The sequence below is a fragment of the Rousettus aegyptiacus genome, unplaced genomic scaffold (assembly GCF_014176215.1).
Source record: "Rousettus aegyptiacus isolate mRouAeg1 unplaced genomic scaffold, mRouAeg1.p scaffold_m13_p_5, whole genome shotgun sequence".
Lineage (NCBI taxonomy): Eukaryota > Metazoa > Chordata > Mammalia > Chiroptera > Pteropodidae > Rousettus > Rousettus aegyptiacus.
The window spans coordinates 818,774-845,365 of record NW_023416308.1 but is presented as its reverse complement, the minus strand read 5'-3'; the positions used below and the strand labels follow the sequence as shown (position 1 = coordinate 845,365).

Genomic DNA, 26,592 nt, shown 5'->3' with positions numbered 1-26,592 from the left:
GCAAGAGAGTTCATATGCCGTAAAATTCACTTTTTGGAAGTGTAAAGCCCAGTGATTTTTAAACCATCACCACCTAACACCGCCGTCACCCCGCGGGCCGGCCCCCCCACTCCACTGCCGGCTAGCCCGGCCTCCGTGAGAGAGTGCCAGCGGACGTGGAGCCCTGGGGTGCCAGCCAGCCCGCTGCCCCCGGAGCGTGTCCGCCACCGGGTCTGCCACCGGGTGTCCTCCGGCCTGCCCGGCTCCTCGCCCCTGTGGCGTGCGCCTTTGCTGCTCCGTGTGCGGCGTGCATTTTCCTCCCGCTGCCTCGTGATTTCTCCGTCTGCTCTTTAGCAGTTTGGGGATCATCGGTCCCGGCGTGTGCGTACGTGTGTGTGTGCGTGTGGGGTGCGCGTGGTCTGTGATGCGTGTTGGTGCGTGTGCTGCGTCCGGTATGCACCTCGCTCGGGGTTGTCTGAGCCTTTTGGGCCTGAGGTTGAACTTACTCCACTGTTTTTGAACATTCTTGGCTGTTATCTCTCCGCACATTCTTTCTGCCTCGTTTTCTCACTTCTATCTCTGGAATTCCAATCCCACCCGTGTCAGAGGGCTTGACATCGTGACATGGCTTCCTCCTGCTGTCCCGGGGCCGGCCCAGGTAATCTGCAGCTCCTTCTCCGCCCTCCACCTCCCCCCCAGGTAAAAGTCCACAGAGCTGTAGCCCGGTGGGAGGTTGCGGTCTGGGTCCTGGTGGGTCCCAGGCTGCAGGCGTATTAAAAGAAGGCCTCGCCCTGCAACACCCTTGTATCCTCCCTGCGGAGGAGCCAGAGCCCAGAGGTCGTTTTTCAATCCCCTTTAAGAAGGAACCTTGGATTCGGGACTTGATTCCACTTTTATTTAAAGTCGGGACAAGGAGATCGGTCAGCTTGCGGGGTGTTGTTACCTTCTGCTTTATAAGGAGCCCGGAGCCAACACCACAGAGCGACGCCCCGAGCACAGCCAGCCTGTACGGGGTGCTGCGTTTTCCCCTGAGGGGCCTTGCGTCACCCCGTGCCACTGCGACCCTGTGGCGGAGAGACTTCATTCCACAGACACGTTTTGGAACAGAGACACGGTGACTTGCCTAAGTGCGCACAGCCGGTTAGTGTGGCAGGCGGTTCAGAGAAGGGCATTTGCTTAAATCACAGAGCAAATGACGGCTGTGACTATAACGGTGTGTGCATGCATGTGCGTACGTGCGCGTATGTGCATGTGCGTGCGTGTGCATGTGTGTCCATACGTGTGTGCGTGTGTGCGTGCATGTGTGTTCGTGTGTGCATGCATGTGTGTGTGCGTGTGTGCCCGCACGTGTGTGTGTGCGTGTGCACATGTGTGCGTGTGTGTACTTGCATTTGGAATGGATCGCATAAGCTTTCCGCCTTGGGTACACTGAGGCGCAGGCTGGCTAAGGATCTGACTGTCGTCGCCTCAAGGGACTGTCCCGCGTGCCGTGGGGTGACCGTGGGTCGGGTGCCATTCCACAGTGTACCTCATAAACAGTTTTGCAGCTGCCACCCACCCCGAAAGGGTTAAAGAGGAGGGCGTGGGCCGCATACGGGAGGGGAGCCCGTGGGTGGGGTCCGCCTCCCTCCGGGCCACACAGCACCTTCTCTCTGTGTCCCGCGAGCAGGGCTCTGCTGCCACCGAGTTCACCGTCTGTCGTGCTTGTCATTCGTCAACGTTTGCGCTGCCTTGGGGGGTGCTGACCAGCAGGCACCCCCATGTCCATTTGCTCTGCTCTGAGCCCGGGATCCTGCAAACGTCCCCCACTGCTCAGACAGACTGCATTAGGACCCAGGAACGTCGCGGCCATGGGATGCGGGATATAAATAGCGGACAGGACAGCACAGAGAAGTTCGAGGAGAGGAGGGAGCCCCATCCTCTCTCTCTCCTCCCAGGGAGCGGACTGAGGCGTGAGCCCCAGTCAGGCCAGCAGCACTCGGCCGGCCACCCGCCCAGGAGCGAGCAGGGGCTCGGGGACAAAGTTCCTTTGGAAGTCCTCCTCTCTGCCAACTGCCGGGAAAAGGAGCCGTCCAGGTCGGGACTGGGCTGGAGGCGAGCGGAGGGGGCTCTCCGATAAGGAGAGGCAAGGATAGCCGGCGGCCGGCCGGTCTCTGTCCCTTCCCCCGCCCTGGCCTGGCTGCCTTAGCCCTGCGGCTGCTTCTCCCGCATCCACCACTCGCTGGCTGTCACTGATCGCCGAGGACTCCCGAGTCTGGGGACGAGGAAGGAGCACGCACTGACTCTCCGAGACGCTGCCTCTCACAAACTTCAGAAAAACAGATTTTTTCTTTCTGGAACTGTGAGAATGTCCGTCTCCCGAGGAAGTGAAAGTTAAGGAGAGCGCGCTGCGGCCGACCCCGGGAGCTTCCCGAGGCTCGCCCCCGACCTCCGGCCCCGGCCCCGGCCCCGGCCCCGACGCCATGAGGAAGCCGCCGCCGCCCTGCCGCTGGCACCCCTGGCTGCTGCTGCTTTACTGCAGTTTTCAGGTAACGTCCCCAGCGGCGGCCACCGCGGCCGGCGGGTCCTGCAGGGAGGCCGCCCGTGTCTGACCCTGTGGTGTTTTGTGTGCAGGTGCATCGAGCCCGCTCCCGGTCGCAGGCCCACCCAGGTAAGGGGCTCCCTCCCCGTGAGGTGTGTGGCGGGGGTCCTGCCTCGCGGGCGGCGGACGCGGTTCGCTGGCGTCGGAGGCGGCCGGGCCGGCCCGCGGTGGCCTCCTCGGGCCCCGCCAGCCGCCTGCAGCGCTTCGCCCCCCATCCCCGCCCCGGCCGCCCTGCCCGGCTGCGGCGCCTGACCGCGGCGTCCCCGAGCTGTGGCTGCAGGCGCAGCTGTCTGCGCCCAGAGCCCCTTCCTGCGGGTCGCTGGAAACCCCGCGCCGAAGGGAAGGGTCTGTCCTCAGGCTCACGGTGTCCGTCCGCTTGTCCGTCCGTGCGTCCGTCACATGTGCTCAGCGCGGGCCCACCGGGCCGACTTAGAGTTTCAGTCCTTCGGCCTCACAGCACGGTCACCCTCTGTCACTGTCCTGTGTAGGGACCATCGACTCTCGCGGCCACACTGAGGTCACAGGCCCCCTTTCCTTCGCGGTGCGAGTCCTTGGTCTAGAAGCATTGCGGCCAGGCCTTCCCGGGGCGGACAGAGGGTCATACAAGCAGTCACTGGGAGCGCGGGGACCGCCGTGCGGGGGGGCACAGGCGTGTGGAAGGGATGGGGCGCCTGCGAGCGGCGGGGCTGTGCCTGGCTGGCGGCTGCACCCCGTTTTCTTCCTGGCCGGCGTGTGTGTGATGAACAAGAGCCCACACGAGTGTCCCCACACCCTTGCTCGGAAGCTATAAGAGCAACCCCGAGCCCTTGGTGACCCAGAGCTGTGGGGCACTGGGGAATGCCCCCAGTTACCCCGAGAGCAGCCCCGCCCCCTCCAGGGACTAGCCTCTAACGACCCAGCAAAAACCACGGGCATGGCAGGTAGGACGCAGGTCCTGGGACAGAGCCCGTGTGAGGGACGGCCCCACAGGACCGAGGACGGCGAGGCCAGGCCTGGGTGGGCCCTCCGCTGTGACGGGCACGGAGCCGGGGCGCATGCCCGCCAGGCTGCCGCGTCATGGTGGAGTGCTGTGTGGTGGGGTGCCGTGGCGTGGTGGGGTGCCGTGGTGGGGTGCAGCGTGGTGGGGTGTCACTGGCTGCCTTCCACCCTCACGCGCTGGTTCAGTCTTTCACTGACCCATGAGGGTGGAAATGTCCACACGCTCCCCGGTCCTCAGCCCTCACACCAGCGGGTCTCTGTGCGTGGAGCCGAGCACGTCGCCAGGCACCGCGTGAGCGAGGGCGTGCGTGCGGGACGAGCCCTTCACGAATGCCAGCCTCACGCGGGGTGACATGTCGGGGGGCGTCTCTGCCACCAGCTGCACCAGGCCGAGCGCAGGGGGTGAAGCCGGGAGGCAGTTCCCACGTGTGACCAGGCCGCGGCGTGTCCACACGCATCCACGGGGGCAGCACACGTGCTGGACCCTCAGCCCAGCGAGCGGCCTGGGCCCTGTCTTCGTTCCACATGGGAACTTGGCTCCTGCACAGACTTTGGGCGGGAAGAGCCGTTTCTGGGTCCACAGCTCCCCTAGGGAAATCACCGCAGTACTGGGGTTAACAGAACTGTTACCGAAAGGAGCCGTGAGCGGGGCCCCTCGGAAACCTCAGCGCAGGCGGCCTGCGTCTCAACCTCCGTGTCCCCGCTGTGGGGTCCCCCGCCGGCCCGGCTCCCTCATCCGCTCCCCATTCCTGGCACCCTCTCTCCCTCCTTAGTCTCTCTCTCCCCCCACTTTTCAAACCTTTTATTTCCTCCTTCCCTCCCTCCCTCCCTCCCTCCCTCCTCCTTCCTTCCTTCCTTCCTTCCTTCCTTCCTCCCTCCCTCCCTTCCCGGTCCGCTGGGCTCACTTGTGTGGCCAGTCACAGATGCCCGGGGTCCTCAGGGGGTGTGTTACCCGGGTCTAAGGTGCAGCGACCTGGTGAGCAGGCGCTCGGGCGATCTCAGCCACCCTCTCAGCCACCCTCCGATGGGCACTGGCCAGCTCGGGCCCGAGCCTTCCTGTGTGGACGAGGTCCCCTCCCTTTGCTCTCTCGGCCCTGCAGATGAAACCCTGACACTTAGACGGGGTGGACATCACCTGTGGGTTTTTCTAATCGCGAACGAGTCCCCCAATACTTTTAAAGTCAGCACAGGTGCAGGCGATCAAAGGCACAGACGCAATGACGTGACGGCTCCTTCTGACCTCGCACGCCCAGCTCCTCCTCCTCCTCAGCCCCCAACGCTGCCGCCCGTCTGGGGCGTCCACGCGAACACCCCTCTCTCTCTTCCTTTCTTTTCTTTGCCCCCACCCCTCAAACGGCTGTATTTTCCACAAAGAGCTCATGGGGCCTTTTTCCTCACCTTGGCTTTTTTAAGCGTCACAGTCTCGCCCGAAGCCCGCTGTGTGCCGGCCGCGTGCGTGGGCCGCGCTGTGCGTGCTGCAGGTGCCCGGACGTGCCCACCCAGCCTCCTGCCAGCGGGCGTTCACGCTGTCGGCAGGCTCTCCATGCTACAGATAAAAACAGCCTTCCTCGTCCGAAGGTCTTGACCATGTGCGCGCGCGTATCTCTAGAACAAATTCCTGGGACTGGAGTTACGCCATCGCAGGGAATGCACGCCTAAAGTTTGGGTAGAAGTTGCCGTACTGCTCCCCAGAAAGGCTGTCCCGATCTAACTGCCACCAAAAAACGTGGAGAATTTGCCAGCTTGTGTATCTAACGTTTCGTTCGCGGGTCTGACAGGCAGACCGCGATAGGCTAGCTTGTTGTAGTTTTAACACACTTTTTAAAATGACGAGGAAAGTCAAACATCTTTCAGGTGTTTAGAAAGTAATTCGCATTTCTTTTTCTCTGAACTGTCTGTTGACGCCTTTTGCCCTGGTGTTCTGTTGGTTTAAATTTCCTTAATAGTAGTTTTATTAGTCTAATAAATGTAACATCTCTAAAGAGGGATCAGTACATTTCCATCCTACATGTTACATAAACATCATTCCCCAGTTCGATTTAGCTTGCTTTGTTTTTCTGCACAGACGTTTAAAAAATTCATATAGTCAGATTTACAGCCTGTTTTCCTCAGAAGCTTTTCCGCCTTGTTGCGTTTAATTTTCTCTCCATGAGAGGTTGTTCTCGATTAAAGGGGTAGGGGTCTTATTATTTTTTGAGGTCGCTAACTGCTTCAAATAACTTTTGCTGAGTAATATTTTCTCTCTGGTTTGAAATGCCAGCTTTTTCGTAGCCCACGTTTTCCGGCGTGCTCAGGGGTGTTTGTGGGTATTGTCGCACTGACCTGTCCGTCTGCGAGGGTCGCCAACCCTTCCTCATCGTTGCGACTTTCCGCCTGCCTGCCGGTCGGACCCCTCCTCGTCCTCTGCTGTCCTCGCCAGATTTCCCTCACTCCTTATTCTTCCTTATTTACTTTTCTATAGATGCTCCACAGTCAGCTTGCGCCCTCACAATAAACTCGGCATTTTTACAACAAATTTCCTAATATTTACGTATAAATTAAAGGATAGTTAATATTTCACGTTTTTGAGTTTCTTTTCCAAGAATAGGTTAAGTCCTTCATTTCCTCAAGGGTTCTTTTATATTTCTCAGTATTATCTTATTGTTTTCTTCTTAAGAATTTTGTACAGTTCTTATTCTTTTGTTCTCGAGTGTTCTTTCTTTATTAGATAAATTTATAAAAGAGAAATTTTATTGGGTTTTTTTGAGCATTACCATTTGAATGCAGTGAAGCAGTTGACATTTGCATATTCAATCCGTATAAGCCTCCTTACTAAATTCTTTCATCGTCTGTAACAGTTTTTTCACTTACCAAATTCTTTTCTTATTTGTAATGGTTTTTTATTTTCATTACCAAGCACACATCATTTGAAAATAATGATCATATTATCTTCTCTTTAAAAATTTTTATTACGATGAATAGCACAAAGATTTCTTTATCAGTGCTTAGTGTTCTGTGATCTGGCAGACATTTAGGGTAGTTGATTATTGTTTAGTCATCTGGACCTTCATGTGTGTTCTGGGAGCTCGTCACAGAGAACTAACTCGGAGGAGGTAGAGGGGGGCTGAGCAGGGGACGCTGCGGCCCCTCAGGGGACCATTACCCAAACCCGTGAGGAAGGCTGGATGGCAGTAAACAAATGAGGTAACACACACGGCATCCGGTGAGAAGAATGCACTGGAAAGAAACGTATCTGCACAAAATTATGTCTGCTCAAGGCGCAAGGATCCTGAAGGAGATTGCGAAAGGATTACTGTTTAGCGTGCAGGAAACGGAGCGGGAACAGGCCACGCTGAGAGAAGCTGGGTGGGAACGTCGCTTCTGAAACGAGCCGCCGGTGATCCCTGAGGAAGCTGCCGATTCCTCGTCCCTCCAAGGCGGCGAGGGACAGCTGTCCTACAGGCCGCGTTCGGGCGACCCGCGGTCTGCCCCGCACAGGACCGGTGCTGGCTGCCTGCTCTGTCTTTCAACCTTCTTCCTTTCCCTCGTCTGATGGCATCAGGCATTTCTTCCAAACGATATTAAAGTGATGTGACGATGGACATTCATGTCCCTTTCCCGACGCTAATGGGTACAATTCCAGCGTTGCTCCATTAAGCGTGGTGGCTTTATTTTCTTTGGTTAAGAGGTATCTGTCTGTCCCTATTTATCACGTTTTGTTCTATTAAGGAAATAGTCATTGATTTTTAATTTATTAAGATGTAAAAAAAAAAAAAAAAAAAAAAAACCCGGGAGAGTGCACTGAAGTGATTTAGATGCTCTTCTGGCATGTTCTGTGGTCAGCTCGCGAGGCGGGCGGTGCGCGTCCGCTGTGCCTGGTGACTTAACGGCCTTACTCTCCCCCAGGCTTTGAGGTCTTGGCCTCTGCTTCCCATTACTGGCCGCTGGAGCACGTGGACGGGATCCATGAACTACAGGAAACAGCTGGAGGTGAGCGCCCCCGAAGCCACAGGGGTGGGGGGCTCGGGGGTCAGGGCCACCGGGAGAGACAGCAAACAGCATCTGCCTTGAAGGCAGGACGGTGGAGGTTAACACACGGCTCCCGACCATTGCCATGCCAAGGTATCTTGCTAGAACTTCTACACGTTTTTATGATTGAAGGACAGAACTCAAGGTTCAAAACATTATTGAAACGTGCGCTTCCCCCAACAACCTTAAAACGGAAGCTGCTGTCTTAAGCACCGTGCTCTAGATGAGGGACCCGTCCACGCGTGGGCCCGGAGGTGGGCGAGTTCCCTGGGGAGGCAGCTCTGGCACAGGCTGCGTGCCTGTCCCGCACGGCGGCCCGTCTGACCCCGGCGCCGAAGGTCGGGCCAACTCAGACGAACCCGCCTGTGTGTGGGTCATGGTCTCACCGAACAAAGGTGCCCCAATTGTGTCTACACTGGCCTTTTATTTTTGTAAACCCCATACACCGCTAATTACGAGGCTTTCCACCCCAGCACGTTGGTATTCGACGTACTCCTGTGACTTCAGGTGCTGCCATAAATTGCTGCTGGAAGTTCTAAAACATTTCCCTTAAAAATCTGCAAATCGAAAAGTGTCACAGAGGAGGGCCACACTCCCGGCGTCCTTGGAGCAGAGGCGGGGAAGGCACGAGGCAGTGAGGGCGGCAGGGGCAGCGGCAGCGAGACGCCGACCCGCGGCTCCCCCCAGGCCGTAGGCCTGCGCTTCGTCCCCATGACATTTACTGCGTGACTCGCTTGGGTTAAGAGACGCTGCTCCCCTTGCCACAATCTCACTTTCTCTTCCCCGGGCCTTTATTTCAAAGCCTTCGAAAGGAGAGCCTTCTCCAAGCGGAAATCCGTCACCGAAGCGGCTTACTGTTTAGGACGCAGAAACTGACACGTTAGGGGTCATTTCACAGAGGAGCTCGAACAGCCACCGGTCTGTTTCTCTACCCACCTCCCCAGCGCGGCTCCTTGCCGTGGTCCAGTCGGTAACTCGTGGTGTTTGGAAAGCGCTTCCCTGTGAAAGATCCTTCCAACAACGTGATGCGATTACTCAGACACAGTTACACTGTGCTTAAATTTCGTCAAATTTATGGGAAATTAATCTTCCCTAAAAGTCTTAAGTGTACCGGTGCCCGCCCCGAAGCCCTCACACGGTCGGGGGTCCGCGCTATGCGGCCGATTCCGATTCGATTACGGGCTCGAAAAAAAAAAAAAAACCCACAATAAAAAACAGGGTGCGTGAGCACGCTTCGCTTCTGGGGACGGCCGAGTGGCTTTGGGACGCGTCTCACGGACACGCGGCCGTTACGTGTGGCTGGGTCCTGTCGTTTGTCCATTTGTCGCAACATCGCGTAGCTGTTTCCACGCTGTGCTTCTGACGCGGCTTCACCACCGTCCGTTAATCCATCCGTCATGCGTGTCCGACGGCCGAGCTCCGTTTCGTCTCTCTCAGCCGAGTGTCCGAGCGGGAGGCGGAGCCAGCGAATCGGAACCGAAGTTCGCGGCCCGGCCCAGCGGCCACCGCGCGAAGCCCTGGGTGCCCGCGGGGAGCCGGCGCCGGCCGCGCCGCCGGCGGAGGAATCGGGGGCGGGGCGGGGAGGGGCGGGGCCTCGCCAACGGGACGCGCATGCGCAGCCCGCGGCCCGCTGGGACACGTGCCGGCCGCGCTCGTTTCCGTGTCACTCATTTGTTGTGCTTTTTTTTTTCTGTCGTTGTCTCTCCCAGCGTTGCGAACCCACAACCTCACTGTGCTCCCTTCCCATAACTCTGCCTCTGTGCCCGCCAATGACTCTGCCTACTCAAATCTGTCTGCGACCGTAGGTGAGCACGTGCCTGTCCCCCACCCGCCTGCTGCGCGTCGGGGTCCGCGGAGCCGGCCAAGGCCGGTTCCATCCGGTTCTGTGTGAGTCCACTACGTCTCGGCTGCAAACGCACACTTCCCCGAGGCAAGAGCGGCGGCGGGCCCGCTGTCGGACGGCGCTGCCCGGAGCGAGGTCTGAAGGGGGCCGCGGAGGCGGCTTCGCGATCCCACGTGACCGGGCTCTTGCAAACCAGCTGCTTGTTTTCAGAACAAAACTGACCTAAGATGAGAGATTGTCTAATAATAGAAATTGTTTGGATTTTAAATGGATTCTATTCTTTGGGGGAGGAATAGCATGCCCTCTTAATGGAAAGTTAGAGTTGATTTTAAAATACCTCGTAAAAGAGTTGGTCTCTTACGGGCATTCACATCAGCATTCTTCTGTAGCTAGAATATTTTTTTTTTAATCATTAGAAGCTGTTTCATAAAACACACACCCACAAGAGTCATGGTTAAATTATTATCTTATTTAATAACCTCCAGAGCCCATATGTTTTACATTTTTCCTGCATAGCTCAGAGCAAAATCACGACGGCGATTGTGGCATCTGTCTGACCGGGACACAAAGTCGGTCCAGATAGTTTAGGTGTCAACTCGGGATCTTTTTTCAACATATAACTGATTGTTCTTTCAGCTGTGAGGTGTCCGGCTTCCAAAATTAATTTTGCCAATCAGGCTGGTTTAGGAGGTTGTACAGCCCAATCCAATTATGTAAGTCTAGTCGTCCATCTTGGCAAATGCCCGTGGGGCAAAGCAGGTATCGAGGTGACTTTGACCCCATTACCGAGAAACGCCTGACGGCTCTCGGTTTTATTGTCTTTCCTTATCGATTCTGTAAACCATTTACGACAGCCTCACACCGTCAGGGACGGCTGCAGTGGGAAAGGGACGGAACGAGGTGATAACAGAGAGGTGTCGGGACTCGGGGCCGCGGGGTCCTGCAGGTGGCAGGCTCTTCTGTGACTCCAGGTTTCCCTCCTGGAGTTTGAAAATGGGTTCTTTTAGAACCATGGATCCCCACGTTTAGGGTCAGGGGCTCTCAGTGAGAACTCGGAAGGAGAGAGGGGGTTCAGGTGTGGTTTTGTGGTCACACTCACGTCTGAGAGTTTCACCCAGCGAGTTTAGTGTGCAGGTAGCCATGGGACACTGTGGGTGGAATTAAAGCTTAGAACATTAAATATTACAATCCTATCGTTCCTGGTAACTCAGTCATTGGCAAATATAATCATTATAACGTCATTATAGTGTCATAAGCATCATGTACCAATATAATTATAGTAAATATGATAAACATGAATAGACCTTAATTGGTTCTGTAATACTCATGTCAACTTAAAAATTACTTATAATTTACTTATTAATGAGTATATATAAGGAAGGCCGATCGCCATGTTGCGTCACACACGCCATCAGGGACCTTCGGTCGTGTGTGCGGGCGGCACGGTGTCCTTAATGGGTCAGGTGCACGTCTGCCCCTTTACGCTCCTGATGCCACGAGACTAACAGACGGCGCTGCTGACCTTCTCCGCAGATCTCGTGGAGGGCAAGGTCAACAAGGGCATCTACCTCAAGGAGGAGAAGGACGTCGTGCTCCTCTACTACGGCAGGTACCAGACATCCTGCATCAACAACCCGGCGCGGTGCGGCCCCGAAGGTGAGCGCGTGGCCCCGCAGCAGCCTCTGTACGCTTTGCCGGTTGTCGGGTCGCGTCTGCTCCTCTGGGCGGTGGCAGATGTGGCCGTGCATCCTCATCCGTGGCAGACTTTGTGAGAAGCGTCACGTACGGGCTAGGGGGCGGGTGGAGGACGGGGCGTGGGCGCCTGGAATTCTAACATGTTCGTCTTAGAGTAAAATTCATCTTACAGTGAGATCAAAGCATTTAATTGTGTAGAGAGATAGAAAAAAAGCCCTCCATAAAAAACGGATGGCAGTGGTGTGTCTGGGCGTCTGGGGGTGAGCTGGCTCCTGGGGTGTCGACGGTGGGCCTGGCCCGGGTGGGCGGAGAGAGCCGGCCGGGCTGCGGGTGCTGGCCCTCCCTCCCCCCGTGAGGAGCTGCACCTCAGCCCGAGACGGGGCGTCCGGGCGACGCGTCCCCACCTCCGGGAAGCTGTTCTCTGCCGCCAGCGCGCGGCGAGCCCTCGAGCCCGTTACTCGAGGCAGAAGGAAAACCTGTCCCCAGGGAGGAGTGGAGCGCTGGCCTCCCTGGAAGCCCTTGCGCTGTGGGGACATCCAAGGGCCTCGCCGAGACTGTCGCGTGCACGACTCCGGAACGCACAGATGGACACACGGAGGACGCACGGACGGTTCTCCAGCAAAGATAAGAAAAGCTCAACAGGGCGAAAACGCGTGGAGGATGCGCTTCGGGCTCTGCAGAACCCCGAGTCTGAGGAATGGTTCTGAGGGCCGTGTTTGAGAGAAAAAGGCCGTCGATGCCTGGCCGTTCTAGAAGGTTAACCCAAGGACACACGGGCCGTGTTCCTCAAATCCCAAGGGCCGTGTCCTGCAACCCCCAGGGCCAGCGAGCACACAGAGCAGCAAGGGCCCTCCCCGGAACGTTCTAGCACCTTGTTCCACCCAGTACCTGCACACCTGGAGGGCTCGGCTCCATGTGACTGTGGCAGGTGGGGCTCCAGAGCAGGAGGCTTCCTGCACCTGTGGCTGTCCCCAGGCTGCGGTGGGTGGCGGCCCGCTGGCCATCTGCGTTCCCCCCGGGCCGTCGTGTGGGCGAGGGCGGGACCGCTCCCCAGGCGGGTCGTAAAGAAGGGGCGTGGAGAGAAGTGGGGGGCGCGGAGGGGCCTGGCCGGAGATCCCCCCGACGCCGCCCGGCAACTTGTCACTGATGCTGTCAGAGAACACTTGTGCTGTCCTGTGGCGACGGGTCACAGCGGCCACGGGACGTGCGCACTCCCTCCCGACTGGGTCAGCGGCCCGCCCGCCCCGCTCCCGGCCACCGCTGCCTCACCTGCCCACACTCCACCTCTCTGTCCCCGTCCGCGCCGTGTCCTGCCCCAAAACCAACGTCGGGTCGGCTCCTTACACGGGCCTGCCCCTGAGTGCCACCGTCCCCTCCGGCCCCCGGTCCCAGGGGGACTCGCTCCAGGAGCCTCCCTCAGCCTTCAGGTTAGACGGGGCCCTGTAAGGCTCCTTGTTAGCGGCCGGCACTAACAGCAGATGGCATGAGCCGGGGTCTGCAGACGGAAAGGCTGACAGACCCCCGGGGTCCCTGGGCCGCTGGGACTCAGTCTGTGCAGGGCTCGGGGGATGGGGGGACGGGCACCGGACAGTCGCACGCGAGTGCCTGCAGGGACAACCACAGTGAGCATCGAGGAGACACAGGCCCCAGCGTCTCCCCAGAAACCCCTCCGCATCGCTCCGGCCCTGGCCCCCCGCCCTCCAGGTGGGGTACAGGGTCGTCGGACTGGCTGCCTGGCCACCCCGGCACCGGGCGCCGTGTGTGGCCAGCCCCCACACGGGAGGACATGCCAGTGAGAAGGAAGCTTCTCCCATGGAGCAGGGCAGTGCTGCCCCCAGGCGGGGCCGCTGGGTGCCAGGCCGGGGCACCCCTGCAGAGCGCCTGGCCCCCCGCCCGCACCCCCGTCCCGCCCACCGCAGAGACACGGCCAGGCGGTCCGGGCGGCAGGACGTGCTCGCCAGGCCGGGCCCGCGGTGGGTGACCCGCCTGGGGTTCCTGGCGCTCTTCTCTGTCTAATTCAGTGAGTGGACCCCCAAATCCCGGTCTCCCAGGAAGGGGCACAGCACCGCAGGCACGGCGCAGCCTCCAGGGCCAGCTGCCTGGCCGCCCGAGCTCCCGCGCTCTGCCCTGAAACGTGGGGACCGCTGCGGGCCTCATTCGCTGGGCTGTCGGGAGGGTGGAGAGTTAACACACCCAAAATGCTTACGCCGGCTCATCGTGCGTCTCATGAGACGCCACCCGTCCGACTTCTTAAAACCGGACTGCGCTCTGCTCGTCTGTTAAACGCATCACAAGTACCACCCCCCCCCCGCCACCCCCCGCGGACTGCCGTGTGTCTTTTGACTTTGCCATGGTAAATTCTTTGCCTTGCGGGATTTTATAACATTGATGCACTCAAATTTATGCATCTTTTCTTGTGACATCTGGATGGTTGCTTTTTCTTTTCTTTTCCTTCCTTTTTTCGCTTTGTTGAGAAAGACCTTCCCTCCCCACACTTTTTGGGTGGGTTGGGATCGTGTGCTCAGAAGAAGAGAAAAGCATCGAGTCACCTCGTCACGACCGCACTGACGCGTTTTCCTTCAGATCTTCCCTTTTCGTGGGGCCGATGCCCCGTGCGTGAAGCCAGCTCCCCGAAAACGCTGACCCAGGAAGCTCGGTCCACCTGTCGCGCTCCCTGAAGACGGGCGGTGGCGGTTCAGTACCCACCGTGCCCCCGGGAGACGCGGCGACCCGTGGGGGGCGGGGGACCGGCGACAGGAAGCACCGTCTCCTCTGCCTTCACTCGCCCACCCCGGACTCCTAGCCAGATGCTTTGTTTTTATTTTTCTTCCTGGACAGAAAGACATTTGGCCAAGACAAGATTGAATGAAAGGAATTTTTAAAAGCAGCAAAGTGTTTGGAAAAAAAAAAAAATCCAGCCGGGAATTCGTTTCATAACAAAAATTTCACAATGTGCTATGTTCATTTTCCTGTGAGATGGTTGGTTCTGGGGGAGGAGAGGCTCGGCGGGGGGCGGGCGGAGGTGCTGGGGACTCAGCACGCGGCCAACAGAAGTGGTCGGGGACCCCGCCTCTGAGTCCCCAGCAGCCAGCTTTGCAGGGACAGCGCAGCCGCCCTTCGAGTGACCTTCTGAAGTCTCACCCTCCCAAGTGGTGACCCATATCAAGGGCCCTGGTGAGAAACGCTTGCTCCCAAGCAGCCCTCGTGACTCGGGGTTCTCCTCCGAGCCTTTCTGAGGTCAAGAAAAGGCCAGACCCCTTCCTTTTTTATTGTAATTTTTTAAGGTTCCTTTTATGTCCAAAAAAAGAAAAAGGAGAAATTCTCAACCAGAGGTAGAAGATTATGTATATTTTATGTGCCTCCATGAATCACATTAGGGCTTTGAATCCCCCAAAGTATAATACAATATAATCGTCACAATTAATATTATCCCAAGACCTTCGAACAACTCATAACAAATATGTTGATTCATCAGGCATGACAAGATGGTTGGTAGGCACCCAAGTTTATAATGGATGACAAATGTCTTTTAATTCGGCGATTTTCTAAAGCTGTATCCATCCTCTCATTCGAAGACGAGGTCCAAGGTCTAAATTTGGTGCCATTTATATGAATCAGGTGCTGGGCAAATCGCCCTCACCTCTCTGCCCCTGCCTGGTCCCGGGCCTGTGCCGACCGGCTCTGTCCCTCGGCCGGCAGTGACCAGTTGCAGCTGTGAACGCCTTAGACTGGGACCCGTCCCAGGGGCATGTGATCTGAGATGCAGAAAAGGCCAGGGCGAGACCGGGGCTTGCGCGCTCTCTGAGGAGATGATTCATTTCATAGACGCTGTCTCTAGAATGAGGAAAAAAATGCTGTTTTCAGCGAAATTTAAAATGGAAATGAAAGAGCAGAGCGAGGGCCCCACGTGCGGCACCTGAGGCCCCGCCCTCCGGTGACAGCCAGCACCTTGCCTTCCCCAGGGGTCACCTTCTCCTTCTTCTGGAAGACGCAAGGCGAGCAGGCCAGGCCCAGCCCCTCTGCCTACGGCGGACAAGTCATTTCCGACGGGTTCAAGGTCTGCTCCAGCGGCGGCAAGGGCTCGGTGGAGCTGTACACGCGGGACAACTCCATGACGTGGGCGGCCACCTTCAGCCCACCAGGTGAGGGCCCCGAGGCAGGAGTCGGGGCCGGGGTCCCTGGGAGAGGCGCGGTCGAGAGGAGGGCGGCTGGCGGGCCTGACAGCAGGAGCCCATGGTCCTGCGGCCTCCTGGCTTTGAGCCCCATTCCTGGAAGGGCAGCTCAGGAAGGCTTCCTGGAGGCGGCAAGGAGGCGGCCCCCACGGGGTTCCCTGACCGCGAGCGGACTGCGTGGCTGCGTGAGGCCACTCCACGCATGGGCCTGGGTTTCTGCGTCTGCAGCGAGGACAGGCACAGTGTCACTGCACAGTCGAGGGTCACGGGCACGCTGCCTGGGGCCTCTGCACAGCGGCTCCTCCGGCACCACCCCCACCGGTCCAGCAGTGACAGTGATTGCGGTGCCTGTGGCAGCGGGAGAGCTTGGGGACGGAGAGGCTGAGGATGGCGGGAGCTGGGAGGCTGCGACCTGCAGGAAGGCGGAGAAGAGGCAGGGACGGGGGCCTCAGAGGCGGGGCAGGTGGCGGGGCGAGCACCCGGGGGTGCTTTCCTCCGGCGGGACGTGACGGAGTTCAGGGATTCCCGCGTCAGGGCCGTGTCGGTCACTGCCACACGTCCGTCCCGCGTTAGGGCCGCAGTCGGTACCGACTGGCTCTGGGCTGGACAAGTTCCATAGCCCCGCACTGCGATGGCCGAGGCAGGACAGGAAAATTGTGGAGTAAGTCATGACCATTAGTTACTTCATTTTAGCTTAAAACAGCAAAGGGCCTCTCAGAACCACTTCTGGAGTTCGGGGGATGCAGGGGCGTCTCCTCCCTGTGCTCTGAGGTCCTAAAGAAAGCTAGGTCCGTGTTACGACCCATCTTAGGGCTCACGACAGGTGCTGGGGGCCCAGGGACTTAGGACAGAGGGCGCGTGTGCAGGAGCTGGGGACACAGTGCGCGCCTCCCCCCTCGCTCAGGGCGCCCGTCTCCACACTCTGCAGGTCCCTACTGGACTCATGTCCTGTTCACGTGGAAGTCCAAGGAGGGCCTGAAAGTCTACGTGAACGGCACCCTCAGCACCGCGGACCCCAGTGGCAAAGTGTCTCATGCCTACGGGGAGCCCGAGGCCAGCATCGTGCTCGGGCCTGAGCAGGGCCAGGCTGGGCGCTACGAGAACAGGGCCTTCGATGAGTTCATCATCTGGGAGCGAGCTCTGACTCCGGACGAGGTCGCCATGTACTTCACGGCGGCCGTCGGTCAGTGCGGGGCGAGGGCAGAGGCCGGCGCCTGTTCCCGGGGGCACCTGAGCCTCCAGCCCCCTCCATGCACCGCCCCCCCAACTCCCCTGGGGCGGCGGCCAGCACCGCGGGTGTGAGGTGTGGCAGGCAACCTGCTGCACCTGTAAACACGGTGGTTTTCCCAGAACACCTGTCCCCTGGGGTAGAGGTCCACCTGGTGGACGATTATAGAGAGCTCTGGGGGCAAACGTCGGGGGCCGTCAGTGTATTCGATTGACAAGCGATGCCAGGCTCACCAGTGGGCCTTCGGGGGGCCCCCGGCGTGGCCCCTGCCTGCTCAGCACAGGACGAGTGCCTGGATCAGGGACCTGAGGGCCCGGTGGGCCCGGGTTCAAGGCTTCACTCAGCCGCGGTGTTCCGCGGCACCTGGAAGTCACGTGTGCTTTCACGGAGGCAGATGCATGTGATGTCACCCCCGCCCTGCGAAGCGTGCTGGCCACCAGCGCCTATGACGCCCACGCCCTTGTGCCACCGTCCCCATCACGTCCCAGAGGGCGGCCCCGCCCCGAGTCCCCGCCCCGAGCCAGTGTTCACCTTCCGTGTCCGCGGGCTCCTGGTTCTGGGAACACCACGCAGACAGGACCGCGGGGAACGAGGCCTTCTGCGTCTCGATCCCTCTGAATGGGTTTTCTCCTCCACAAAGTGATGGAGACAAAGCCACCGCACTGCGGGGGGCGGGGGCGGGGTGGGGGAGCAGTCGGTTCCTCCTGGAGCTGATTAGGGGTGATGAGGTCATTTCCTCGGTGACCGCGGCAGCCCCCAGGGACGGCCCAGGACGAGGGGGAGAACTGGTTAGGTCCGCGTTCGCATCCGGGAACACCACGGAGCAGTGGGCGGCCAACGGGCCGGGAGCCGCCAGTCATGGCTTCATCTCGAGTTTCAGACGTCTTCACTGTTTGTGATTATTTATAATTAACTAAATTATCCATAATTAACAGTTTGTAAATATCCGTAATTAACCAAGCAGAGTCTCGAAGAAGAGAGCTGGATCCGCAGGGGGAGGGGCTCGGGCGGGGCCCGGGCGGGGCCGGGAGGGCTGCCCCCACCTTACTGGGGCCTGCGTTGCCGCCTTGGGGGGAGGGTCTGATGCATGAGCTGCTCGCCCCGTGATTAGCAGCTTTTTGCCTGTTCCGATCTCTCGCCAGTCCAGACGCAACCGAAGTCTGTTGCTTTTGGGTCTTTATTCACGCGAGATCCGTGAAAGCGTGGGTACACCGTCTTTTTGCATGGCGTCGCGCGCAAAGGGCGTTCAGAAGCCGGGGAGGACGCAAAGGGAAGGAGGATTGGACCCGGGTCCCTTACGTGATCCGCTAGCCCAACACCTTTCCAGAGCCGCTCCTGCTCAGAATGCCTCAGGCTCCGACTGCCATCTGGAGCCCGCGGGGCTCCGAGCGCGGACAGGCGTCCCTCGGGTGACGGGCGCCGCGTCTCTTCCCTGAGCGTTGTCGATTTCTTCCAGGAAAGCACGTCCCGCTGTCGTCCCCGCCCGCGAGCCTCTCCGTGACGCCCCCGGCCGGCACCCCGGTGAGCAGACGCACGTGGCTTCTGCCCCTGCATGTCGATGGCTTTGTGCCTGGGCGCGAAGCCCAGCCCGTCGCCGTCCCGGCCCACGGTCTGGCTGTCCCGTGGGCGCCTGGGGCCGGCAGGCGGGGGGCGCGCCGGGCGGGGGGTGTTCTCTGTGCCCCCTGCTCGGACGTCGGAGGACAGCGTCCCGTCCCAGAGGAAACGCCCGCTTGGGGACCCGTGTGTGCGACCGGACAGCGTTCCTTCCCCGGGCCCGCTCGTGGCCAGTCCTAGCTCTGCGTCCGCTTCCGCGCACGAGTCCCCGGGCCCAGCTCCTCCCGCCGGCCGGGCGCGCGGCCCCTGAGGTCGGCAGGAGGACGAAACGCTGACATGTGTAGAACACTCGCTGAAGGGCCGGGCTCGTCGTGGGCGCCGCGACCGGCATTATTCGGGGACGTGGGGCCCGCGACCCCGGGGACACGTCCCAGTCTCATCGCGTGTCTCGACTAGTCCTCAGTGGGAAGTCACGCCTCTGGGCTTTTCTTCCAGACGCCCACCGATGCCTACTCTCCCGTCATCAGCAGCCTGGCGGAGGAGCGGAAGCGCTTCCGGAGCCCCGGGCCCGCCCTCACGTACCTTCACGACGTGTCCCTGAGCCTGCCCAGCGAGTCCCTGTCCCAGGGGACGGCCCTGAACCTCACCGAGGTAACTTGGTTTTCGTGCCCGGGGGACCGGGCACGGCAGACGCGGCCGACAGACCTGCTACCTTTGACCTTCGCAGAGTTAAAAAAAATTAGGAACTTCTTCACGGAGGTCCAGATTTTGGGCTTGTCAGGAACGACCGGCGGCGCGTGGGCTCAGCCACCCCGACAGCTGGGTGGGGTCCCTGCAGGGGACGCGCGGGTCCTGTGTTGGTTTCCCCGCGCCCGGCCAGCCCGCCCGGCCCCTTGGGCGTTTGGTTGCCGCTCCTGGCGTCCACCCCGCGGCCCTCGGCACTGGGTGAGAGGGCACCAGGCCTCGGGCCGGCGCAGCGCGGGGCCCTCGGCCGCGGTCCGCACCGTGTGGCCCAGCGCTGCGGTCTGCATCTCAGCGGGAATCCCCAGCTGTCCACAGCCCTGCGCGCAGGCACCGTGCACACATTGTCATCGGGCGCCCGCTCTCCGTTGTCCTCCAAGCGCTGCCCCTGTCCAGGAGGGGGCGGCCCTGGGCTCCTGTGGACTTGCTGCCCTCCCTCTCAGCAGTGGGCCTCTCGGCCGACGTGGGGAGCGAGGGGCCATCGGTGAGGACAGGGTCCGGAGCAGGCTGCCCCGGGTCCGATGGCCGGTGCTGCCCCCAGGCCTTTGCCTCGTGCCCGCGGCCACCTCACTGAATGCTGCCCCGCCTCACACCTCACACCTTCCTGCGAGACGAAGAGGGGTCGGCGACCACCCTGGTGTCTCGGGGGGGGGGTGGCGGGGGGGAGGCGGGTCCCGTGCATGGAGCACCGAGGGCCCCTCCGAGCTCTTCCCCATTCCCAGTGCTTTCCGGCTCCCTCGCTGAGGACAGGCCCAAGGAGGCTCGTGGAAAACCGCGGTGCGGCAAGTCAGGACACCGCGGGGACAGGGGTCCCGCGAGCCTTCCTGCCCAGCTGGCAGGAGTGAGGGTCTCTCAGCTGTCACTCGCCCATCTGCAGACCACACTGGGCCCCGGGACACGGGAGGACCGAGGGCCACTTCCTGTCCAGAGGGCCGAGGGCCACTTCCTGTCCCGGAGGCTCAGGGTCGGAGGACCGACGACGGACCCACTGGGGCACAAAGTGCTCTGAACTGGGGGGACCCCCGCCCTGCACCCTTGGCAGGGTCGTCCAGCCCCTGTGAGCCCCACTTTCCCCATCTGTGACTCGGGGGTGCCTTGGTCTCCCAGGTTCCTCTGAGGGCATGGCTGGTACATGGGCCACCGCAGGTGTCCTGAGCTCGAGGCCACATGCTAAGCCGTGTCCCTCTGTCTGCCCCCAGACCTTCCTAAGAACCGTGGGAGAGCTGCTTCTGCTGCCCAGCTGGACCTCTGCGTCGGAGGTGAGAGAAAGTGCCCCTGAGCTTCAGAGCGAACGCACCTGGGGACCGTTTGTCGCCCCGGCCGCGGCGTTGGGGCGGCCCGGCTCACACCCATGACCGGTGCGTCTCTCGCCCGACACCCAGGCGTCGGATCGGGTTCGAGCGTCCCGTCCCCCAGCGGCTCGAGCGCCGTGTGGGCGGCAGGGCGCGTCACCGTCCTCCGCACGGGGCAGGGAGACGGTCACCTCGCTCGCGGGGACGCCCGCGCACTGACCTCCGTCCGCCATCCTAACGGCCTGTTCTTTTTGCCACCGCGTTGAAAGACCGCAAGGCTGAGCAGGAAAAGTGGGCTCGGGCGACACGTGCTTCGCGGCCACAGGCGCAGAGGACAGAAGAGGCCCCGTCTCCCTCTGCACTCGGAGGACTTTTTTTTTTTAAAGTAGCTCTATTGATTGTACGACTTAAAAAATAACGCCCGCGAATGAGCTGTGAGGCTGGAAAGCGCAGGTCCCAGAGGCACGCAGAGCGCCTGGAATCGTGAGACCGAGCGATCCGGCTTCCAAGTCCCTGCCACGCAGACTCGTTCCGCGCACGGACTTCTCACCAGTGGGCCCTGTGTCTCCTTAGTTAGGTCAGGAGCACTTCCTGGGCCTGCCACGGCGGCCAGGCTGGGGGACACGCGGGCCCTGCCCACCAGCGGCTCAGCCCAGTGGGAACTCGCTTCTCGCTCACGCAAAGCCCCGTGGGGGCCAGAGGGGCCTGTTCTCCACCCCGGGACTCGGGGCGCTGGCTCCGCCTGGCTTCCGATGCGTGTGCCTCATCGCCGACTTCCAAGGCTGCCCGGCAGGGCCGGAGAAGGCCGAGGGGGGCCCCTGACCGACTTGCCCAGAAGGGCCGCAGCCGCACCTGCGCCCGTCAAGGTGCTCGCCCTGCTGCCGCCGGGAAGCAGGAGGGCACCCTCGTGCACCCGCAAAAGCCGGTCCAGGGTGAGAACGAGGCTCCGCGTCGGGCCGGCTGGAGGCAGCCAGGGCCCCTCCTTCTCTCGTCGACGAGGTTGCACGAGGGTTTACATTTCATGGATTTTTATTTGCACTGTTTCAAATGCAGTGAGATTGGACTTCACTTTGGCAAAGGGAGAGAAAAGGGGTTAGGAATTTGAGGTCGATATAGTCTTACCTAGAAACAAATCTTTTAAAGGCTCAACGCCCCAGGGGCTGCCGTGTGCCGGGCTGAGGCCTGGGGCAGCCCGGGGTCAGCCGGTGGAGGACCCGCACACACACACTGAATTAACTTTCTCCGAGTGCTCTGCTGCCACGTATAAATAATCATGGAACGATTCAGACTGAGGCAGGCTCCAAAGCACATGAAAGAGAAGGCAGGAGTCAGCGTGACCCGCAGAGCCGCAGGTGCTCGCCTGAGCTCGGCTGACGGCGGTCGGGCCCCGGGCCTGAAGGAATGACTAAAATGGGCCTCTGTGTCCCGTTCCCAGCTTGCCGGGTCCCCATGGAGCCCGTGTTTGTGACAGAGTGCTGGGGACACGTCGCAGCAGGCAGATGCTTTTTCGGGAAGGCGGGGAGGAGAGCAGCCACCGTCCTCTCCCCGATGGACGAGCATCTGACGACGAGGGGCGATCCGCCCAGAGTGGACACGTGGGCACCGAGCTCTGCACGCTAGGCGCTGAGCTGGCTGCAGAGATGGGGTGACCAGGAGGGACCCCTGCCTTCTTGGGGGCAGCGTCCACTGGCATCCTCTCTGCCTTGGGACCCAGAAGGGGTGACGAAGGCCCTCGGAGGGGAGGGGAAGGGCCAGGCGGGTCAAAGAGACCAGAGACGGCTCGGGGTGGTGGCGCCTCTGAAGCATTTTGTCCCCTTAGAGAGTAGGACGGGTCTGCTGCTGTCCTCGGGCCGGAGGTGACTCGAGGCTGACCAGCCCCTCCTCGTGGGCAGGGCGGGGGGGAGGGGGCAGGTCAGAGACCTGCCAAAGTCCCTTGGTGAGTTCAGAGTGGCGCTATGGCCTGGCCTGCCGCCGGTGGCTGGGCAGACACCGGGCTGCCCGGGCCCACCTGCCCAGAGCGCGGCTGGGCCGAGCAGTCTCCCCGCACCTGTGAAGCGGGGTGGGGGCGGCACCGCCTTCCGCCCCTCGTCGCCTGGCCTCAGCGAGGACAGAGCCCGGCCCGCGACGGCTCAGCAGATGCCGGGGTCCGTCCTTCACGCCCGTGCGCGGCGTGTGTGCGAGCTTCAGCGTGTGTGTGCGGCACGTCCGCCCCACGCGGCCGCCGGGCGAGGCCGGTCTCCATCTCGCGCCTGGCGTGTCGTTCTCAGGACTCCGCCGTGGTGCTGGCCTTGATAGAGACCGTGGACACCGTCATGGCCCACGTCGCCGCCCACCTGCACACCAGCGAGCCCCGGGCCTCCATCACTGGCTCCTCCTCCATGGCCGGTAGGTGGCAGGTGGGCGGTGTAGACAGGCGGGGCAGGCGGGGCAGGCGGGGACGCAGAGGGGCGGCTCCCTGTGGACCCTGCCCCCCACCACGCAGGTGCTGCCACACGCACACGAATACACGTGCACGCACACACGCGCGCAGACTCGCGTGCAGCCTCGCACACCAGGGGCACAGACACCCGATCTCTGCTGTCTGGTGTGAAGACAGTGAGGTCGGGGGGGCGTGCTCAGCCGTGGTGGGCTCACGGGACCGCGTCAGCATTTGACGGTGACTCGGGGGCCAGATTCAGGCTGTGGGACGACTGTCTCAGCTCAGAAAGGTGTAGAATGGCAGCGGCTCCTTCAGGTGTCTGGGGGAGGAAGGGGGCAGAGCCAGGTCCCCCAGAGCCACCTGGGGGCTCGGCTTGAGCCCGCATGGCCGAGGTCACTGCCACGCAGCCCCAGGCCCTGCCGTGTGGGTGTCCGGGGAGCACGGAGCTGCTGCTGCCTTTCCACAGCAGCCGACCCCGGAAATAAGCCGAGCGACCCACGTGGGTCATGTCACTGGAGCCTGTCGGCCGGGGTCGCTGCCTCCATGCAGTGACGCTGGCCTGATGCCTGAAAGATGTCCCCCCTCAGGTGTCCCCACTCCTGTGTCTCACGGGGTCCCCCAGAGCTCGGCTAGGGGGAGCCCCCCACATGACTGCACACGGTCGGGGATGAGGAGGAAGGAGGGGGCCTCAGGCGGAGAGCCCCCTGGGGCATGGCCAGATGGCCATGAGGTCACAGAGTCGCAGTCCCCGGGCTCGTCGTTCTGGGCCCCCATCCGCTAAGGCTGCGGTGGCCCCAGGCCACTGGCCGCCCGCGTGCTGACCGCGCCCCTCTCGTGCCGCAGAGTTCTCGGTGGCCCGGCTCCTGCCCAGTGCCGTGGACGCCTCCCACCGCTTCCCTGCTCAGGGCCGCAGCTACGTCGAGGTCCCGCACGAGGCCTTCCGCAGCCAAGGTGAGTGCGCCCGCCGCGGGGGGGCACGGCCTCCGCTCCCCGCAGCCCTCAGCCCGCGCAGGGTCGTGCGCTGGCACTGGGCAGAGGCACCGCCCACGGGCCTCGCCTGCCCCTGCACTGTGCCCACAGTCTCGCCCTCCCCGCAGCTGCAGCATCTGTGTCTGTAGCTGGCTCGGGAGGAGCAGGAGTCATTGTCACAGCCGGAATCCCCAGTCGGAGAGTCACAGAGTCTCTGTTCAGACTACTCACGAGTGGCCCTCCCCTTCTCCCCCGGTCCGTGGGCATGGGCGTCTGCATGGCTGGGGGCTTTGCTTTTCCTGCATCTCTGCCGCTCTGCTCTTCCCCAGGCTGGACCACCATCGTGGGCCTTCTCTACCACACGATGCACCATTACTTGAGCCATATCCGGCCAGACAACACCAGGTGGGTCTCTCAGAGGGAGTGTGCGTGTGCTTGTGTACAGGGTGGCTCACCACTGCGACACCCCCACCTCCCACCTTCACACGCATGCACAGCGTGTGTCAGAGAACTCCCGGGGCCTCACTACTGGAGTCAGGGGACGCCATCGCCCTTGGAACTCCTACACCAGGGAGGGTGCAATGCTCAGGAACACAGCCCGGGTCACCGTGCCAACCTGCCTGGATGGAGCCGTGTGAGCCTGGACACACGACCTGTCTGAGCCTCGGTTCCCACTTCTGTGGGTGGGAAGAGAGCAGAGCGTGCCCACGCCTGTCAGGACCGTGCTGGCTGCGTCGGCTTCCGCAGAAGGCTGGGAGAGGAGGGCTCATGGGGCCGGGAGGCAGGAGCAGGCTGGCTTCAGGCACGGCTGGACGCAGGGACTCGAGGTGCCGTCTAGACCTGGTATCTCTGCCTCTGGCCTCTGTGCTCCTGTGTCGGCTCATGTCCAGGAAGGCGCTCCACGGAGGCACGGTCGGCTCCTGTAGCGTCACACCCACGTGGGTTTAGGTCCTGACGTCTCAGAAAGACAGGACACTCTTTCCTGAATGCTCCTGGGGAAACCCAGGGAGGTCTATGATTGGCTCGTTTGGGTCATGTGCCCATTCTGCCCACCAATCATTGTGGCAGAGGATCCTGCTCTCTCATTGGCTTGCTCTACTCCCATGACCCCCTGTGAAGACCCAAGCAGAACTGTGATTGGTCCTTTTGGGTCATGTGCCCATCCTGACCCCCATGACTGTGGTTTAGAGGACCCTGCCCTCTCATTGGCCAGGCTTACTCACATCACCTCCTGTGGAGATCCAAGGAGAACTGCGATTGGTCCATTTGGGTCATGTGCCCAATTCTGGCCCCACCCCCCTCATAGGGGCCAGAGATTCCTGCTCTCTCATTGGCCAGGTCTGCTCATATGACCCCCTGGGGCTTGGGGGTGGGTTAACCCGACTCAGACCTCAGAGAGGGGCTGGTTGTCCCCGGGGGACATTAGAAAGGCCAGGATATCATCAGAGAGGGGTCCACTCTGCCCCTTTTATGGGGTCCCTGTGAGGGTCGGGGGACAGAGCCCAAGACTTGGGCAGAGAAAGTGCCAGCAAGTTGTGTGCTGAGAGACATATTTTTGCACTCAGTGTTTGGAGGGTGAAGCCATTTCTGAGGGACTCTGTGGAGGGCGGCTGAAGCTCCTCTCCACCCCGGTCCTGGGCACCTGTCCCTACCTGGCCCAGAGTAGATGCCGAGAAAGAGAGAGGCATGAGCCTCACGGCACCTTCTGCTGCGGGACAGGGCCTGGGGAGCCGGCGGCTGAGGGAGGGCGTTCCTGCGTGGTCCCTGCCTCCCGCCTGTCCGCCCCCGGAAGACCCTGTGGATGAGTCACAGACGCTGACGCGGCAGCCGGGTGTTCAAGCTCATGACGAGAGCGGGCGGCACTTTCACCGCCGACAGATAAACGATAACCGATGCACAGCGCACATGCCTGAGCGCTGAGGTCATACGCCTGCCCGCCATGGTCCTCCCTCTCCTGGAAGTGGGGGACAGCTCATCCTGCGAAACCACGGGGGAGCGGGCGCGGTCAGGAAAGCAACAGTCATGACTGTGCCACAGACGTGGCCGAGAAGCCGCCTTCTGGGTCTGATTGCCTGGGAAGGCCCGCACCCTGATGAACTTCCTTATCACCGAAGGAGGGGACCTGTCACTCCCTGCGTGTGACTTCCAGAATTCTTCAGGAAAACCGCCAAAGGACGACGTAACCCACTTTCCTCCGAAATGTGCTTTCTCAACTATTTGGGGAAAATTTCTCCAAACCCAAGACTATAGATGGCAAGTGGACCTGGCTTTGGCCCCTCTTGATTTTTTAATAGCTCTCCCTTCTTAAGTTGAGCCCCTCTGAGGGCCAAGGCCAAGGACGTGCAGGAGGCGTGGCATTTTCTGTCACCAAGAAGAACTGTCGCTCTAGCTGGGTGTCGGCTGGTTTTTTCATAAAGGGCCAGATATCAATATTTTGGGCTTTACAAGCCTGATATCTCTGCCTCAGCTACTCAGCTCTGTCCTGGAGATGCGAAAGCAGCCCCGGACCACATGTAAGGGAAGGGAAGCGGCTGTGGGCCAATAAAACTTTATTTACAAAACCAGGCGGCTCCCAGGCCCACACAAGACACACTGCTGTATCAGGGCAACGGCCGCGGATGAGGGCGAGGCCAGGCTGTGCTTGAAGCTCGGCAGATGGATGCCAGTCCCTCTGTCCCTCTGCCGTCCTCACTCCGGAAGCCTCAGGACCCAAGCTTCCATGACCTGGGTCACAGAGACCAACTCTACCTGCTCCCTGCTGCACGTGGGCAAATGCTCCCCGTCCCCCGCCCTCTGCCACGAGCACCAACGCCCCGTTGCCAAATAAACCCCGCCAGGAGCTGGTCCAGGTCCTCAACTGTTTTCCCGAAGTCCAAACAGACTTATTTTTCCATGACGAGAACATGATCTTATGTGTTGACTCTTCAGCTCGGGTGGCGTTCTGAAGTCAATGTTTAATGCAAAGGTGTCTTATTGCCACATGAACCTTGAAAAGCATCACCCGAGCAGCTCATGAGTGTGGCTTCTGCTGGGTCCCCTCCTGTAGGTGGGGGAGGACAAGAGGAGCAGGCGCAGATGCGGGGGCCAGTCCCCTGACTCCTCTCTCCCAGACGGTGCCCCGAGGGGCTGCGGA

The 26,592-nt window shown here is 60.9% G+C and overlaps 1 protein-coding gene across 2 annotated transcripts in view; it reads left to right on the top strand.

The window, feature by feature from the left end:
* Positions 1–778: 778 nt before the first annotated feature.
* ADGRD1 (adhesion G protein-coupled receptor D1) overlaps positions 779–26,592 on the top strand; it is a 72,404-nt gene continuing 46,590 nt past the window's right edge. Inside the window, exons 1-14 of one of the 2 annotated variants that reach the window (XM_036221172.1) lie at positions 779–1,119; positions 1,649–2,507; positions 2,593–2,629; positions 7,424–7,507; positions 9,256–9,351; positions 10,923–11,045; positions 15,047–15,226; positions 16,185–16,439; positions 17,941–18,005; positions 18,534–18,689; positions 19,979–20,038; positions 22,339–22,456; positions 23,334–23,441; positions 23,789–23,864. In XM_036221172.1, coding sequence (XP_036077065.1) covers positions 2,442–2,507; positions 2,593–2,629; positions 7,424–7,507; positions 9,256–9,351; positions 10,923–11,045; positions 15,047–15,226; positions 16,185–16,439; positions 17,941–18,005; positions 18,534–18,689; positions 19,979–20,038; positions 22,339–22,456; positions 23,334–23,441; positions 23,789–23,864 — 1,424 coding nt within the window. In that variant the 5' untranslated portion in view covers positions 779–1,119; positions 1,649–2,441. Of the gene's footprint in view, positions 1,120–1,643; positions 2,508–2,592; positions 2,630–7,423; positions 7,508–9,255; positions 9,352–10,922; positions 11,046–15,046; positions 15,227–16,184; positions 16,440–17,940; positions 18,006–18,533; positions 18,690–19,978; positions 20,039–22,338; positions 22,457–23,333; positions 23,442–23,788; positions 23,865–26,592 lie in introns of those variants that run through there. The other variant, XM_036221173.1, reaches the window with a different exon arrangement.